At 37.0% G+C, this 19966-nt stretch overlaps 1 protein-coding gene across 1 annotated transcript in view; it reads right to left on the bottom strand.

Moving 5' to 3' along the window:
- Window positions 1–4830: 4830 nt before the first annotated feature.
- The window catches only part of MRPL3 (mitochondrial ribosomal protein L3), a 28341-nt gene continuing 13205 nt past the window's right edge, over window positions 4831–19966 (bottom strand). The window contains exons 7-10 of the mRNA XM_012571719.5: window positions 15799–15907; window positions 13987–14064; window positions 12902–12979; window positions 4831–5443 (exon numbers count right to left, since the gene is read on the bottom strand). Of these exons, the coding sequence (XP_012427173.4) occupies window positions 5294–5443; window positions 12902–12979; window positions 13987–14064; window positions 15799–15907 (415 nt within the window). The 3' untranslated portion in view covers window positions 4831–5293. The remainder of the gene's footprint in view (window positions 5444–12901; window positions 12980–13986; window positions 14065–15798; window positions 15908–19966) is intronic.

Below are 19966 nucleotides of genomic sequence, written 5' to 3' on the forward strand. Positions count from 1 at the left end.
AATAAAGGAAAATTTCAAGATAGCCTAAGGAAGAACATGGTAACTCCAGATTAAAATCTCCCTTTGGAAAGAGGCTGTGCAATTTGATAACAAACCAATGGACAATAATGCCTTTCTTGCTTGCTGGAAAGAAAGGAACTGTGATTTTGAAATATGTGCCATGTAGTAAATCTCTCACTGCCCACTGCCAAATTTTCACACTTATTTTGTGTGGCGCTGGCTGGATGTATATTAAGCAAGACTGAGGCACAAAAACTGTAATTTGTGCGGGAAGCTTACATGGAGCAACAAAAGGGTTCAGGTGGGATATAGTGGGAATTCATGGAAGATCACTTCAAGAGAGGCCATGTGCAGAAAAGACTCTGTTTCAGAAATCTTGATCTTTCCTCTTGATCTTTTAGAAATAAAAAAAGAAACTTTTATAAAATGACTCTTGCCTATGAATGATGAGTCATTCTGCTTTTCAATAGAGAATCAACTTGCCAAGGGACCTTCTTCAAGGTTTTGAGTGCCTGAAAAAAACACACATTTTTAAAGGTTTTCTACTACTTAGAAAGGAAGTGAGGAAGGAGATGAAAACAGAAATGAAAGGTTGATTTAGCAGACTGGAAGATTGTGTCACCCAGGGAAATGTGAAGCAAATTATATAGCACAACTTGATTGATATGAAATTGGTTTAAGTCAATTTTTTGCTAACAACCCCACCTTGCAATCCTGCCTCTTCTAAAACCCCAAATCTGGATTTGTTCATAATTTAACTTCAATATGTACATCTTATGCCAGATTTTACACAAATGAATTTGAGAAGCAGCAGAAAGCACCACAGCACAGTGGACCCCATCTCTAGCATATACTCAGTACATTACAGCAAATAATTAGTCATTTTCTGTATTCACACTAAAACCTGCACTCATTTTTTTCAGCTGACTTTCTCTTCTGGGTTCTGTTGTAGTGTTCCAAGTTACTGCCATGACAGTAAATACTAATTTAGTCCCCAAATAAAATTAGTCCCAAGCAGTGATTTTCAATTCATGGGCAGAGGGTGGCACTTGGATAAAAAAGCAAGATCACAGCTCAGGTCTTTGGTATTCCAACAGAAATGATTCTAGGCCATATCAACCATGCATAAAGGTGGGAACCCATATGTAATACCTTAATGGAATGAGGAAAAACTAGGACATTATTATGGACATTGATGCTGCTGGAAATCTTTCATGATGCCCACTCCAGTGCAACATTCCCACTTACCATGCACACAATTCTGAGAAACGAGGGGAGAGATGCAAGGAAGATGCATTGACACAAGGGCAGGGTACTGAACTGTCTTCTACAGTTCACATCCCACATGTTTTTCGGGTACTTCATGACATAGAAGTCAGCAGGCTGCTTCAATTTGAAGGCTACCAGTCCTGAGGTAACCCCTTCCTACCTGACACCACAACTTAGCCGTGCACATTCCTCAGGGAAAACTGCCATCTGTCTGTTTTGCTGCCTCACTTCAGACACAGCAGACCTGCACCCATTGAAATGAATTATTTTTCTGGTGTGATAACATTAAGGTTATGTGTAATCAATTTAAATTCCTCCCCCAGAAACTGCATACTGCCTCCAAAACCAATAAACAGCTAAGGCCAAGGACAGCATTCTTGCAGGTTCTTACAGATGTCAAGCGCCTTCAAGCATGTTATATGAACAAATCATACTAAGCTATGCTACATGCTAAGGTGTGCAACAGAGCAGGGCTATATGATGCAGGAGAGAGATGCTCACTAAATGCAATTAATAAGCACTACCTGTGCACAGAAGGGCAGAGGAAGTACTTACTGGAAGACACTGTACAAATAATGTTTACAGTTATGAAACCAATGTATTCCCATTCAAAATCTCAAGGTGATGAATGACATAAATCAGAAGAATAACCCAAGCCAAGCCATAGCTACAGACACAGCAATCCTACAATTAATGAACCCCACTCACTGCTCTCACTGTGGTTACTGGGCTCCTCTATTAGCCAGATTTTATGAAGCACCCTAGGACTGGGACAGCAACTTCCTTTGAATAGTATTTACCTGGGCATTCCAGGGGAGCCCGTGTGCTGGTGCTCAGAAGCATGGGGCTGGCACCAGGCTGCCAGTGGGAAGCCTCTAATTGGGGTTTGGGTTATGCACATCAACTCTCTCACAGTTCACATCTTTATCAGTTTTCTTTTCTTTCAATCACAGAGTCTTCAAGGTTGGCAAAGGCCTCTAGGATCATCAAAATCCTCTATGAGTTCTAGAATGCAGCAGGGAAACAGTAAGCAAGGTGGAATTTTACACATAAGATCTTGTCACCCCTTCAGTTTACTAGAATATTTATTAAACACTAACAGGGGAAACCACATTTTTCCACATGAAGTGAAAATAGCAAATGAAAATGTTTATCAGTCTCACATAATGACAGAGCAATGGTATTTGAAAGTATGGTATTTCAAGAGAAATAAGCTCTTCTTGTTTATCATTAATGGCTGCAATTATGTTGTCAAATGATATATGAGTGTTTTGATTTCCTCTTCCTGCTGTCTTTTTACCTTCAACTTACATTATAAGCTTGACACTGTTTATTCATGTACCATTACAGAACCACTGAGAGGGGTTATTATTGAAGAGTATTTATTTTTCAAAGCAGTCACACCATTAAGCCACAGATACAGCTAAAGCTTAACCCTACATCCTCCTCCAGAACAACATGTTCCTGATGTTAAAAACACCCCACCTACCCAAATAAACACAACAGCATAAAGAGAGGGTTAACGAGCTCCTAGACATGCAAACCCCAGATCAGTGCCTTGCCCACAGCACAAGGGCACAGAATTATCTCCTAAAGTGACTCCAGGAATAGGCCACAAAGGTGATCAGATGCTGGAACACCTCTCCTATGAAGACAGGCTGAGAGAGCTGGGGTTGCTCAGCCCGGAGAGGAGAACTTGGCTAAGACCTTGCAGCAATCTTCTCAAGTTATGGCACTGGTAGCAGAGCTTGCCAGTGATTACTTATTACTTCCTTGGGCGGCATAACAACTCCTAACATTGGGTAGAATTTTGTCCTACAGGATTCAGACCCCTGGTAACATGCTCAGTTCCTTCTTCTTAAATAACTACATATAATATGGAAGAAGAACTTATTTTTGTTGCTGTTGTTGCTTGTCTGAGAAAATGCTGCCTGATGGCTCTACACTGTCATTACTCAGACACAGCAACAAAACACACAAATACATCTACTTGCAACAGAGCCCTTGGTCTGCTTTTTCACAAAAATTAACATATCCTTTTGCATGAGAAACTGTTGGCTCATCTTGAGGACTTGGTATTTGCCTAATTTTGTCTTTTATTTGAAGCTTAAAAACACATCTCCATTAGCCCCAACCTTTGGTCACAACGAAGAATATTCAGCTTCAACACCTTTGATAATGTCTAAAAATAGTTCATTCAACATCCTTAACCTTTTCTAAGAACAAACTTGTAGGTGGGCTTAAAGCATTTGGTGTCATTACACTTATGAACAATTTTGCTCCTTGAAATAAATTCAGCCTGGTGTTCTCAACTCAAAGTCCCCTCTTCACTCAGAAGAGCAGAAAACAGAGATGAGACCAATAAGAAAAATTAAAACACCATAAGCCTTCCAATGCCTGATGGAAGTTTGTTTCAATTTGAGTTGCACTACTCTGAGCTCACATCAGCAGATCTTGCCCATCTCATTCTGCACCTCATCTACAGAAAACACTTTGGGACATCAGCCTGCAGTTGAGCTATGAAAGCTCTTGTCTTTGATGTTCAAGCACTCTTGATAAAGATGGAAAAGTTTTCACCTGCACATTTCAGTAAAAATGGGACCTGAATAAGCAGCATCTCAAAAAATCATGCAGCTCACACCCAGTATACATTTCAAAATCAAAACTGCAGAGATTACTCTGGCAGAATATTGGCTTCAACAGAAACTTTAAAACTGAACAAATGGAAGGCAACATTAACTACAATATTCCCTGAATGGCTGCAGCCATTCCCTCGAGCAATATGGTCAGATGATTGGAATTTCACTTTTTATGCCAGAAAGGGAAAAGTTCTCTTACGAAAGAAACAAGAATTGAAGTACTTTGTTGATTTTCCCCACACTGAAATATTATCTGATACAAAGCTCACCTTAATGTACTTCCATAAACCTGTGGCTTCCTTTGAGCTCATAGCTTGTGATGAAGCTGCAAAGATGAGCAGACAGCAATGCCAGGGTATTAATGGTAACAGTGCATGCAAACTCTTGAACTACTGCACTGCTTGTAAGTAAAGTGCTCAGATGGCACTGACAGTTATGAAGGTACTTCTGTACATGAGAAGATTTACAGAATCCAAAACATCAAACTTATAAATAGTAAATTATGCAAAATGAAAAGCAGAAGGGGCATGATCCCAGATGCTACTGAAAAGTGGGATAGAAGAGAAAAATGAGCACTATCCTAGACAAATGCCTCACATTTGGCCTCCTTCCTTGGAAATAGCTCTCATGTAACAGTGTAAGAATCCAATACAAAGACCATGGTAGATGCACAGAGACTTCTCCAGAGAGCCTTCAAGGGACCCTCTGTGAAGTTCAAACCAAGCTGTTACAAAGGCAACAAACAGGCAGTCCTAGTGCTGCTTTGTTACCAAATGTCACCCACCCAAATACTCCCTCACCCTACACATGGCCACTATCACCCTCCCCCTAGAAAATCTGTTGGGCATCTGCTACATTAAACAACACAAGGGCAAAAGGAGAGAAGGAGATCTGGATGAAAGAAGGAAGCAAAACAAGCTCATTCTGCAAAACAATGCTCACGCATTTTCTTGTTTTATTTTGGATCACTCTTCATGGATCCTCCCCACCTCGGATGTCAATGCTGACTTGGAACCTTTTACCGATTGATCAGAATTGCCCAGTATACTTTACATAAAAGAGAAACAGAATTTGTTCACATGCAGAAAATGAACTGGAACCATCTGCAAAACAACAGTTTTTCAGGATTGTGTAGGTTTTCACAGCCTGGGGCAGAGGACAAAAGGTCACTGAAGATACAGTTCAGGGTGCTTTACAACCTCTCCCTCAGACTCACCTGCTGCTTTAAGTACAGGCTTGAGACTGACCTGATTACCTGACCAAAATGGCAATACCTGAAGTGTTTAAGGTCAGTTGGCCAGACTACAATTCATAGGTTTATTTTTATAAAACGTTGCAATGTACATGAAAATAACAAAACTGCGTTTTCAAAGATGTGAGGAATATTATGCGAATGTGACAGATGGATCTGTGAACTGGAAAATCTCCTCATCAAAAAGGTCTTCTGGCAGTTCTTCATCTCCATCAGCAAAAAATGTAGGGAATGGAGGGTTTTTATTGCAGTCCTTGTAAGTAGGCAATTTGCTATCTCTGACCTGAAAAGCAGGAAGGGGGAGAGTAGGGTTAATAAATCTTACAGAAGATTTCTAGACAGTGATACACTAAAATTTAAAGAACTCAGCTTGCATGCATAAGAAAAACCCAACAGCATTCACATTCCACTTGTTTAAAGAATTCCAGGTATAACCACCAGAAACTTTAATATCAACCCTAGGTATTGAATTTAACATTTTGTACTCATCCATAAAGAGATTTTAAAAATCAGGAAAACTAAACAAACAAACAAAAAATCCTAAGAGAATTTGTCATTACAGTGAATCAAAACCCACTCATTTGAATTCATTGTTGAGTATTTTAAATGTTATTAAAAACAGAAGTATAGCTTGTTTAAGCAGTGCTTATTCCTCACAGTATGTTCCTACGTGACATTCCAAGTTCTATTACACAGTGTAATCACCTCTTCAACAAACAAGACACACATTTGTATGTGTGATGAAAACTAATTATGGTAACTAATTTTGCAAAGATATGTGCATGTGCTGTACTGAATCCCTCTGGCTATTGCACAGCTGGTCAGTGATTGCAGAGTTAAACATCTAAAATTTTCCACTCAGGAATCAGTACCTAAGTTTGTTGAACATGAGCCTCTAAGACAGTTTATTTGCAAGAAGAGTAGTGCCACAGAGAAATTCCTTTACTGACCTCTCTACATGTGGAAAGATTTAAAATCTAGCCCCTGAATCTCCAATCTCTGAAGAAAATTAGTACCTAGAATTATCAGCAAAAAGCAGTTTGCCTGCAGTAGCAAACAGAAGGCTGGTATCTCCGAATAAACAAAAAAAAGAGCTAGAAATTCTTAAATTTGATTTAAAATTTAATTCTTCTTTTCTATATTGTTACATATCATCTTTCTCCTCAGCTGTAATAATCCCCTTCAGGCACTATACTCAAGTGGATAAAAAAAAAGTGCCAATATATTAGACAAAATTTTAGTAGAGAGAAGATAAGATCTTCCTCTTGGTTTTTGGTGGGTTTTTAAAGAATGGGATGCTTGTTCTTACTTGGCTGGACAAAGACCTCATGTAGGACAATTCTTATTTATGCCAAAAATTAAATTTAAAAAATTTATGCCCACTTAATGTTCTGTTCTGACAGCACTGCATTTACCAAATTCATATCTACTATTACTTGAACCTTTCCCAAAATCCATGAGGATTCCTGCAGATGGCACATACAATAAATTTGACATTCCAATATTTTTTTAAAGGCAGGCTTGATAAAAAAAAGAAAGTCTTTTGCTAAGAATGGGGGGCTCAATATGTTGCACTGGTTAGGATGGCTAAGTAGCTTTTCAAGCAGAACATTGCTCTTCTACTAGAAGTGTTCTCTACAGCCTTATGAACTGCCAGACCTGTAGTTCCCAATTTACACTGCACATATAGCTGGAATGAACTAGACTGAGGTCCAAGTCCACAGATCTTTGCTGCAGTTCCAGCAACAGTAAGTTTAGAAGAAACAGTCAGAGAGCTTCAGCAATGGCACCTGAAGGATGACATCTTCAGAGATGTCATCTTTCCACTTCAACATATTGTGACTGTTTCTTTTAGTATATGAAACCACATTTTAATTGCTTCACTGGTTATCTTTTTTTTTTTTCCCTTGCTCATTTCTCCTTTACTCTCTAATCCTATTACACACAAAAAGTTTTCTCTGTCAACAGCAAAATCCCTCATGATCCCTATGTGAGTCATTATTAGAAAGATCAGAATAAATGATTTTTATTTATGATAACTTACTCATTTCATGTAGACCTTATTTAAATGTTTTTCATGCCTAGCTTTTGTTATTTTTTATTATTTTCACAATGCAATAGTATGTGCTGTTACATATGGGCTGTGTCATTGCCAGCAGTTCTGGATACCCGGAAAATGAAAGGAATTGAAATGTTTGTTTTCCTCCTATTTTTTTTTTCCCCATTTCTTCTTAAAACAATTTCTTATGACAGGATTTAGCAGTAAGACATCTGCTCTTAACTGAAGGCAAATCCAACAGTCTAATCTTAGTCCTGCATTAGTTTACCTAAATAATTTTAAGATTTCTGCTAGGACTTAATAACATTGTATGAATTACATATTAATGCCAAGGGACATTTTAGACAGAGTATCTCCAGTGTGATATGGAGAATTCTTAAAATAGTTTTAAGATTTAAGAGTCTCATTAAACATCTCCAACAGACCAATGTTGCTCCCAGAGGAGTACAACACTGTTTCATTTTGCCCCTTCCAAACTCCTCAGAAGCTTGACAGATCCCAGAAGCACAGGCCACATCTGATGTTAAAACAGTTTTCTTCTGATATGCTCTTTTTTTTTTTGAGTAGTATAATTGATGCAGTGTTTCTTTTGACTGGTGAAATTACTGATCTTTTTCCATCATTTTCTACATTCATAGCTTTCAAATGCAATTTCAAGCAAAAAACTGCCATCTTAGGACATTACTTCCAAACTAAATGAAACTCTTTCTTGAAATTTTTTTTAAAAAGTTAGATGTTAGTCTATTACCAGATATTATCATTATCATTCCTATTTAAAGGAAGAACTCTATTTAACACCTGAAAGTATTGATTACCAAGTAAAACATGGTATGATTTATCTGTCTTCTCAAGAGAATTACTCAATTACTCCCTTTACATTTATGAAGGGCCCAGCATACCAAAGATTTCCTGTGTCTCTTAACTCAGATTAGTGAACAATAATTTTACAACAGTATAAAGGTGTTCACTGGTGTGGAGCAGCAGCAGCTACACTTGTCTGTATAAGCATGCACACACAAAAGAAGTGCAGGTGACCCAGCACAGCTCTTCCTGCTCTCCTAGTAACCTTCTGAGAACATTCCTAACAAAGGAGTAAGTTTTCATGCTGCGTTACTACAATCCAGTGAATTTGCTTCTCATCCACAGAAGGAATGAAGCTCATAGTCCAAACTGTTACTGCAATCCATAAAAGCATTTGCTGTATACCTCAAATAATAAATGCTTGGCTTACTCAACTGCTGTGTTAATAGCACTATTTATTACAGTAGAGTATACTATAGATAGATGTTATATACAGATGATGGTATAACGACTACAGTGTATTCTCTGACAGTTCATTTTAGCTAGAAAAATACTAGAGAAAGCTGAAATTGGAGCTGGTTGGGTTTTTGTCACTAAATCTTTAGAACAGTCATAAAGGATTTTGCAGACAATTAATAAACTACACTTGTGTATGCTCCCTATATTGACAGCATAATGGGCAGTATAAACAAACAAACTCAGAAATCTATCACCACAAACGGCTTAATGTGGTCTTAAGCATCAGTTTTTAATATTTATTTAAGTCACAACTCACATCTGTAGTTCAACAGGGCTTCAGGCTGTATAGCAACCACAGCAAAGAATGCAAGCTATTTGTGTATAAAAATGTGCTTAAATATAGAAAATGTTTAGAAATAAGCTCCCAAAGTGTCATACATCACCTAAGTCAGCTTCCCTGCTATTACTGAAGCTAAAAATAAAAATTGAACCCAAAAATTATATCCATTTCTTACCAGTTTTATTTTGTCTTAAAAAATAACCCAACCATACAAATCCTGCCCAGACTGCCACACAACTCTGTGAATGAGGCCCAAGGCACAGGACAGAAAACATGAAATAATTAAAGGCATCACACTATCCCTGCATGTCCTCAACTTGAGCAGAGTGCACCCAACTCAGGCATCAACAACTAGAAACACAGCACAGTAACACTGGGAAGTGTGATACAAAATAAGTAGGATGCAAATCCCTACATACTTCTCTTAAAAAAAAATAAAACCAAAAAAACACCCCAAAACAACAACAACAAAAGAACAAAAAAACCCCCAAAAAACCTAAAAAACCCACAAAAATAAGGAATCTCAAGACTCAAGTTACTAGCTCAAGTGCAGCATCATACTAAAGCAACTTGTATAGCTCGAATGAACTCAGGTCTAGCATACAAACAGGTCAGTTCAGCATCGATTTGCAAAGCAACTCCTATGGGCTACAAGATTTGCCAGAATTTCTGGCTGCACTACAAGTGATATACTAAAAGCGATCCACTGAATATCTTAAGAAAATCAGGTGCCTTAAAATTCGGGCAGGTATAAAACACTATCCAAGACAAAGTATAACATTGTGAACTATAATATACTATATTACCCTCCACTATAAGGCATCTACTTAAAAAGAGAGTTAAGTCTTGTGCATGTCTCTTTAATGACAAAAGAGAACTTTTTGGTAATAACCTTTAGAAATAGCAAGCTGTTAGAGATAGTAACTCTAGGGCCTGGGATCTAAGAAGATACCCCAGAAAGAAACAGATGTTTCCTGAGGGAGGCAATCTTGATAGGCCCAACACAAAAATTTTACAATTGCTCACTCTGCGATCTTCCTCTTGTAACAGAGGAATTCTGTGCATTTCAGCACATTCCTAAAGTTTTTTAATTTTATCAGACTTTGCAATTGATAAGGAAATCCATGCTAAAGTAAGCATTTTTCATTCGTTTCCCAGTTAGCTAGAAACATTACTGATGTCAGTTATTTACCTGCATACTTCAGTGTGCAATATCAAATGAAAGCTGATTCTAATTAAAACCAGGAATCCATCAATCCTAGTATTCAGCAATTTTATTCTGCTGAAAACAAAACTTGAAAAATTTAAGTGCTTTATCTCTGTCTGAATAGCATGCTGAGGCATGAAGTTTCCAAAAATACAACATACGAAATAAATATATGCTTTAAAGGTGCACTATGGTTTTAATGGTTACCAAGCAACACAGAGTGGATACTGAACACAAATGCTTTCCCCTTGGAGGCACACAAAGAAGAAAGTGTTATTTCACAATATTTCACTCTGGAGCTCAAAGACAGATGGGAGTCAAATTCCCTAGACATTATTCCTACTTAATTACAGGCAGGTATTTAGTGGAATGAACAGTAATTACAAAGGCTAATATCCCATAATTCCTCTCCCCAATTACAAATCCAAACAAATATACAACAATATATTGGAAGTCGATGCCTATAAGCAAACAAGAAAACACCCTGGAAGAAAGGCAAAAGGCAAGCTAAAAACACCACAGATGAGTGCAGCAAGATTAATGGAGAAAAAAACCTCCTGAAATCAGAGAATCAAATAGTATTGCTTTACCTGATTTTATAATTAAAGCCTTTTCTACTCTTCACAGATATATTTGAAAAAATAACGGAAAAAATGAATGCAATGTATTTCATATGGCTCATGCAAGGAAAAAGCCACAGAATGGATCCAACAGCTCAAGGAACTGGAATGAAATGTTCATTACTATATACTGACTTCAATCTCCAAATAAGACTGGAAGCAATTTTTGGAAACCTGTTTCTTAATAGCAATAATACCTACTCCTGAGTCTTTATCTCAAACAGTGTTACTTATTACTAAACATCATCAAAGCTTGAGTCTGGAGCACTTTGGTCAAGATCTTTCATACACTCTATTATCTTAAGCAAGGAGCTCTAAGGATAGAAAAGCTTCATTCTTCCCATGTATGTTCTTCTCCAAGTAGAGTGTGCAGTGTCTGATCAGCAAGAGAAGAATGATTTGTTTGAATGAGATCCTCATGGTGTACATAAGAATGTGCACTATTAACACACACAGCTTTGTTTTGAAAAACAATTTATATTACAGGTGTGTAATACATGTTTGTTTTCTTAACTCACTTAAAATCAGAAATAAAATATTATTGAGTCTAGTTAGAATAATTTATAATCTGGTAACAACAGGTACTATATTCAGTCGCAGTGGCTTCATAAGATGTTGCATCCTTACAGATAGAACATGGGAGACGTGTATCTGCATTTGCCACCAAGTGTGGATTTTAACAGCACGACTAGGGTAACAAGATGCACAATATTTGTCAACAATTAACTCTTGTTTAAGAGAACTGTTAAATCAAAGAATACAGTCCAAGCATCAAACATTTCTCAATTTTTCAGCTACATTATGCCGCTTGTATGCATACATTATAATTTAAAACTAACATCCTAAAATAAATTAACACTTAATTAAGTTTCAGACTGACACTGAGCAACCAGGTTCATGCCTCGGGATTAGAAGAAAATACTTTGAACACAGTTAAGAAAAGGTCATTCAGTTCAACATACAGACGAAAAGCCAGCTAAACAACACTCTTAATTCTATGTAATTGATGTCATGCCCAGTAATTTTGCAGAAGTTGTCCTGAAAACTACTTTTCCTGGACATCTCTTAACCAATTTTTACTATACTGGAAGAGAAATGCATAATGTATTCCCCAGGCTTGGGCTGGACATTAAAATAAAAACAGTTTAGAGATACCTTGCCCAGGAAAAAAGGCCTTATTTGCAGTGAGAGAAACATAATTTTTCTATGGGTAAAACACCTATTTGAAGGCAAGGTTGCTGTACATAAGGCACAGTAGCCGTAGAGTTTTGCACCACAAGTATGAGACCAAAAACTGGCAGTTCACAGTAAAATAGAAGAAGATAATGAACTATTTGAAAACATCTGAATTTGATGAACTCTTCAACTTTTCAAGTCCTGAATAATTTAAATCCCTACAATACTTCCAAGGACAGGAAGGTTCATGCATACCAAACTCTTCATATTCTTTCACAGCAAAGACATTTGATACCCTGCACTCTATTCAGTCAGAATGGAAACAACTTCCACATAAGTGGTGTTAGCAGGTGTGTGAAATATACCCAATTAGAAAGAAAAATCTACTTTGAAAACTACCCTTAAAAATACTTTTCTTGATTTGATGTGAATTATTTATATCATAAGAACACTTACTAGTCTCTATTGTTTCAAGACTGTCTATGGCAAACTGAAACAGTCTCCAAAAACTTCAAAATTAATCCAGAAGCCTGCCACAGAAAATACCACTGGCACATTTATACTGATTCCAAAGGGAACTCAGATCTTTATTGTGAAGTCCAGCTGTCTCTTCCTGTACCTCAGCTGCTTCTTGGAAAGGTAAGTGCTACTGGGTATGGGAATGCTTTAAATAATCTCTAAAGCAGGATTTACTGTGTATCTCTGTTCATTAATATAACACTTGTATAACATTCTGGAAATCTCACCACCATGTTACAGGATCATGTTAGCATTTGAAGGGGATGGACACAGCCTGGAGATACTTATCACAGGGTTCAGCAATTGTGCTGTATCATAAGATACGTGGGCGCAAATCTAAGAAGGAGTCATTTAGAGCACCGTACTGAGCCATTCAGAGTGCCCACTGCCCCTGCTGACCACACACTTCCACAGAAGTGATTCCACTGCCCTCTGATTCAACAGTACAAGACATCTCAGAAGAAATGAAAAGTGCATTCTACCAGTGTTTCTCCATTTGTAAATTGATTTGTAGAGAGCTTAGGAGTCACTAATAATAGTATTGAAACTAGCAAACATACCTTCACCAGACAATTGGTGTGACCTGGAACAGACCCATTTACATAAATAATGTCATGTTTTGTGTTGATCCTCCACACCTAGGAGAAAGAAAAAAATTAAAATCAAACACTGAGTCCTGTTTAGAAACTATTCTCAGTTTTATAAACAGAAGTCCAGCAAAGCCCAAACTGAGTAATTGGCTGTGATACCCTGGGGAAGAAAGATGTTCTGCACAGGCCTAAACTTGCCACAGAATTCACTCACATGCCACTCTGGGTGCAAAGCTTCCAAATGCAAGAGGTTGAATCAGTTTTAAAGGCTGGTGATCAGGCTGTATTTGGTAAAGTAGCTCTTTGATCAGTGTAACACCAACCAAAGCTCCTAGGTCTCTTTTACCTCTAAGAGCTACATGTTGAAAAACATCACAGGTGACAAAGTAAAACAAATGTCCTCATGAAAATGTTCCTGCTACTGTATGTTAATTTCTTAACTCAATCAGGTGCTCAACTGAACACACACATTTTCTGCTACAAAAAATTAGTTGCAGTAAACTGAGAACAACAGCAGCACTTTTTTGGCAAACTAGAGGTCAAAATGCTTTTTGTACAAACTACAGAGGTTACCTTCAGAGACAGAGTAGCTTTAATAGCTCAGCAGCTGCTGTAGCTATGTACAAATCAGAATTGGGACAGAAACTATAACCCCCTTTTTGCACATGAAAGTGAAAGGCCATGATCAAGTCAGAGCTTCGAACAACTCAGATTTGGGCTGGGTACAAACAATGGAATAAGCATGGAGACATTAACTGAAATCACCAAAAGCCTGACTGCTTTCTGTCTTCAAAGGTGGAAGTCAAGGGACATAGTGAAAAATACACTGAATGTGGAAGCATCACCGAAAATCCCAGTTCCCAGGGTACCACAAGCTCAAAGGATGTTCAGATAAGTTATTTGTAACCCACAAGAGAACAGATTTGCTGCTCTGGTCTTTCCAGCTTGCTTACTTCAAGATGCTGCTGTCTAGATTCTCACAGAGATGGCAGACAGGACACCACTGCCTGGACACGCCACCAACTTTTCCACGCACTGGTATACCCAGAACTCACCTTTAATCCAAAAGATGTCCTGTAGATGTTGCCCATTTTACCAGGCATTTTCTTTCCACGATAAACTTTGGCAGCTTTCTAGATAAAAACAAGGCCAAAATCACCATGTTAACTGCAAGAGGTACACTTACAAACTCAAGAGGTGCACCAGAGAGAATATGCTGGTATTTCCAAGGCTGAAAATACATAGTATCAAAAAAATCAAATCCTGATAAGCATTTTAAATACCTCCTGCCAGAGGTTAAGTGTGCTCTACATGTGTTCTGAAATACTTGACCCAATCACAAGATTTTAAAATTTTTATATATATAGACATATACACACACACACATATGTATATATATATATACACATACACACCCACACGGTAACTTCTCTCCTCCCCTAACCAAAAAGTTTTTACACTGATGTCAATCAGATCTTTTTTAATGCGTGCATTCTTCAGAGTAGAATTTTTAATTCTATCCCCCAGAATGCCTTAGTTTCTGTATGAAATTTTGATTGGCTGGGCATAAACTGGACAACAAAGGTGGGGAAAAAAGGCAGGAACAAGTACAACAATTTTCAATTCTACACTGTTATCAAGGGACCTGTTTCCTGCACCTCTCTGTTATTCATTAATAATGTTTCTTGGGGTATTTCTTAATTCTTGTGAAATCAGTTGCAATGCAGTTCTAGGGAGAGGATTCTCTACTGAACAGTCCTGGATTACAAAAATGTCTGAGATGGTCAACCATACATGGGAAAGTACTATCAAGGCATTGTTTTTCCCCTGTTGCAACCTTTCACCTTGTTTCTTTCCCATCATACCTATTTCCAACACCATTTTTCATTCTATATATTTTGTGAAATTACATGCATCATTACTGCTCACAAAATTCTAATTTAAAGAAAAGTAAAGTGGGGTTATTTTGTTATGATGAATACCATCTGCTAAAATATTGTTTAGTGTTCAAATATTTACATTCTTTAGTGAAAACAAGTGCCAGATGTAGAATTCTTTTGCCAGCTGAAACTGAGAACTATAAATCAGTAACGCATGCTTTTACACTCTCGGTTACTCTAACTTCATTGACTATTGCCTTTTTGCTTTTACTATTCTCTTGAGCATTATTAATCCTTTTTTATATTTCAATTTCTCTAAGAAATTTACAGACAGTTCATGTTCACTACTATAACTCAGCTGGTTTTAATTACTTTGCAAAATATTCCTCTTAGTTCAGTTTAAATATTGTACAGCTTTTTGTAAGACAAAGCCTAAAATTAACCTCTTCCAAAAGCTTTTATACTAATATTATTTATAGTTTGAAATGTAAAGATATGACTGTACTCTGCTTAGAAATGTATAGAAGCTTACACACTTCTGGGAATAATTCCCTAGTAAATTATGGGGATCAGTTCATTAAGCAGCTACAGATGCCAGGCAAGGTGATAAAAGGAACAAGGGTTCCAGAGAATGGTACAATATCTGCAGGATAAAATAACAGGCAAATCCATTCCAATCTATAAATGCTGTGATAAAAGCTTCTTAGAACTCTCTTTGAAGTATTAAGACTATTCCTCTCACTATATTACAAAACATGCCAGTTAGCTCAGTTAAAATATGTGAATTTACCAGCAATACAGAATATTCATAAATCGAGGCCTAAGAGAACAGCATTGCTCCTTATACAGGATTCTGAACTTCCTTTGCTGCTGGGATTCCCTGCTAGCACAGAGTATGTGTGGCAGCCAGCTACTGTTCATTTGTTCAGCTTTAGTAAGCTGTTAGAAAAACACTGGAATGTTTTAATGGGAAATGAGAATCCTCACATTGGTTGATATTGCTCCAGGTCGTCTGTGAGTTTTTGTCTGGCCATGGCTTGCAGGCTGACCTTTAAATCCCCACCTTTTCATGACACCTTGAAATCCTTTACCAATTCTGAAAACAAAAATAATTAAGAAACAAACCTGGGTTAATAGGACATAAGGTTTCTAGCAATAACCAACAATTTCAGTCAGGCTCATGATTTTTTTACCTTTAACAACACTCAGCTTGGGGAAGAATATCCTTAAACATGGTATACAATATGTATTTTATACCATAAACATATTTCAGCCCAATGCTTAAAGACTGCTTTACAGAATAAGAAGCACTACAAGAGAGTCAAACAGGCAAAAAGACTAACACAAGATGCTCCTTGCTGTGATTGTCCTCAATAAAAGTTACCATATTGAATCTGTCACAGGAGCACCAGAACAAACAAACAAAAATAAAACCTGTAAAAACCCCAAATACCATATACCACAACTTAATGGCAGGCCTAAGCATCGAGAGAGGAAAGAGATGGCTACTTAGAAGGAACATTTCCATACAACAAACTCATCTCTTGAGAGCAGCTTTGTGTATTGTGACACATAATTCCCTTGATCTGTACTCATCCAACAAGTAAGTTCTAAAACACAATACCAAATGAAATGTATTTTCAGAGTCTGTGCCCTTCATCTTTGAGCCACATGACAGAATTACTGGCTTTGGAATTCTCTATTTACCGCAGATACAGACTCAACAGGAAAAATCACCTTACCACTGCACAAAGGAAAAGCTGAATAAAGTGTGTGTTAAATTGGCATTGTCTGTGTCCTAAAGCAGCAGTCTGACCACAGTGTTTATCGCTGCACTTATTATTAAATTTAACCTGAAACTGGTTCTGCTGTTCAGAGCATGGCGCTACTAATGCCAAGGTTGTGGGTTCTATCCATTAAGGGCCTTTCACTTAAAGAGTTGGACCTTGTGATCCTTGTGGGGTCCCTCCCAACTTTGAATATCCTGGGATTCTATGATTTTGCAAGAGAATCCTTTTCCTCTGATTTACAGAAATCTTTTCTCTGCTAATGCACTTCACATTAAAAATAAAAATATATATGCACTTTGCATCTAAAATAAAAGCAGGTATGAGCATGCACAGAGCATGCTCTAAGCAGGAACTGCACTTGGCTGACTCCTGGCTCAGCACTGCCATGAAAAACTAGTGAACACACAAACACAGAAAACACCAACATTAATGAAAACTAGATTCTTTCCTCTTCCCACTTGATTCAACTTTCCTCTAACTGCTGTCCTGGTTGCCTTGAACACATCAAACCACCATCACAAATAGCCATAAAGAAAGACTCTCTAAAGCTACAGAACTGTAAGGGAACATGAGCTGTGCAATCACCATGTCTGTCTCCTGGTGTTCCCCTTCACTGCTCAGAACCTATGGGATAGTCCCAGTTTAAAACTGGCAAAGAAACGTGTCTAATTGAATATAAAAGTTACTGGTTAGAAGCTCCTGACTATTTTTTGCTCCTTATCTACAGCTAAGGAAAAACTAAAACTTAAAGCAGTGATATCTTCCTTTGACCTGCCAGTTGGTCAGTCATACAAATGGCTGTCCCTAGCAAGACAAGTCCTTCCAGGCCAGCAGACAGCAGTGGGACATGAAGGGGGTCGGGGCCAAGAAAGGAAGCTGAATGAACGCACCTGCGGGAGGGAGGACCTGGGTTACCTGGGATCAGGAACAAAAGACAGGAACCCAAGGATGCAAGGCTTTGTAACACCACTTTCTGATAGAAACAGCTAATTTTAAAAGCTTGCAGTAGTAATAGTAGTGAAAAACAGTTTGAAAAATACACTTTAAGAGAGGCTCAAAACTTGTGTTTTTCTGTTTTATATTGCTAGGGAGTCGTAACTATGAAATACATGCAGAAACTAAGCTATAGGAAAACTCGTTCTGTTCTGCTAAAACGCTGTTTTTTAATTTTAAACTACCTATTTACTGGCCATATTTTCCAAGCAGATTACTCCTGGCATCTCTAGCTGGAAGATGGACTTAGTAAAGTCTCTGAAACCAACTGCAAGCGGGTTTGCAGCTGTGCAGTCAACAGAGCGAGCAGATAAATTGTCTCTTTAAATGATGGGGCATGATAAATTCTTTAGCTGCAGAAATGCCCTTGCAATTCAGAGAAAACCACACAATCATAGAAAGCTCCCATTTCAAAAGTAAACACTACTGTCAAACATAGCCAAGAAGAATAAATCTCTGATGTCATGAAACCACTTCAACATTTCATTCAACTTACTTATTTTTTAACATGAACAATTTAGAATAATGTCACTTGTGCTTTAAAAAAAATTAAAACATACTTATTACATGCAAGAGATGTATTTTTTAAAAATGAGATCAAATATTATAAGGTATCTTCAAAAAAAGATATTTTTTTTTTGATTATATCACAAGACAGAGTTGCTAGTGTTAAATGATTCATGCAATAGAGAATGATTGGCTGCTTTTTGGTCCTTCCAATTACACATGTATTTTCTGGGAACAAAGACTCAAATTTTACAATACCGAAGCCTTAGGAAATTTATAGAAAGTGTGATCAGACTGAAAAAAGAGCACTCTAGTAAACCTGGAAGTCCTCTTACACCTGTTGATCTGGAATACGAAAACAAACCTTCAGCTTCTGAAATATTCTGCCTAAAGTCAAGGAAAGATATCAAAATGCTGAAATTAAGAGTATTTTATTATGTACAATGCTTCACTATCAATCAAGGCTTTTCCATCATATTCGTTCAATAATGTTTCAGATTAGTTTCCTTTTTTATTTGTAAAAATCACTCAATTACCTACAACGATACTTTACCTTATGACTTTCTGACATTAATTTCCTATTCAATATGACACAGCCATCATGACTGAAATAATTAAATAAGAAGCACCATTAGGGGTTTTTTTTCATTTTTGAATTTTTACCTTAAAAAAAGAACAAATGATGTGTAATGTTTTTTAAACACATGTCAAGAAGACAAACAATTACACAGTGTATATTTTATTTGATTCATGTTCTACCTGATATAATGCTGGAACCAGAATAATTACAGAATAAGATTATCTAGACTGAATGTAAAGTTTAAAATGAAGTAAGGAACTACTAATATCTAGTTTATAATAAAATTTAGAACTGGTCAACTAGGCAGTTAGTAGCTCAAGCAATATACCTCAAGCATTCTAAAAGCTACGTTGATGTGAATAAGATCTGTTTTCAGACAAGTGGTGGATTTATCCAGTATAAGAAAAGAAATTATAATGAGTATATTTTCCACGACCCACAATTTATCTGTACACTAATGCAAAGATTTTACATTCTTCCAATTGTATGAAATGCAACCTGCTTTTGAAACTAAATATTTATCTTATATAAACAAGGAAGAGAACTTAAGATGCTTCCTGTTCAAGACATATTATGGAAAATCAGAGAACGGTTTATACAGTGTATTGTACAGTCTTTTTAAATTTTTTATTCTGACAAAAATTATGAATATTATGCAAGATTACATTCTTGTTGATTTCTGAACAGACACCAGGTGTCAGCTATTAATATTAATCATTTAATTTCAAATTGTTTAATTGCCCTCTTTGCCCGCCTTACAAATTACTATGTGTGAATACATTCAGCAAGTATCACCGATAAAAGAAAAATAATTATTCAAACTTAACCTAAGCCTGCTAAAATTTTTAAGAGACATTAAGGTCTGTCAAAGTAGAATGCTAATCCGGTACTATATATTAACTTAACAGAATAAAGTACTAGGATCCACTTAAAAATAATTGATTTTGCTACAGTATCTGAAATATGATAACCAAGAACTTACACTGAAGTAGAATGTTTGACACCCTACTTACCCTGTTGTGATATCATGCTAAGGCATCTTCTACCTGTTGTCTTGGTTTGAATCAAGGGCCATAAATTTTTAATGTTCTAACAGTAACATTGGACACCATATCTGAACACAAAATCCCATATGCATGAGACTTACAAAATTAGATTTGAATTGCAGAATGTCCCTGTTCTTCTACAGATGCAATACACTGACTTAGTCTACTTGGCTTCACTGAGTGAAGCATTACCTGATTCCCAGAAAGTAATCACAGGGAGCAAAGATGGTATGAAAAAC

Source organism: Taeniopygia guttata, chromosome 2 (genome assembly GCF_048771995.1).
Source record: "Taeniopygia guttata chromosome 2, bTaeGut7.mat, whole genome shotgun sequence".
NCBI lineage: Eukaryota > Metazoa > Chordata > Aves > Passeriformes > Estrildidae > Taeniopygia > Taeniopygia guttata.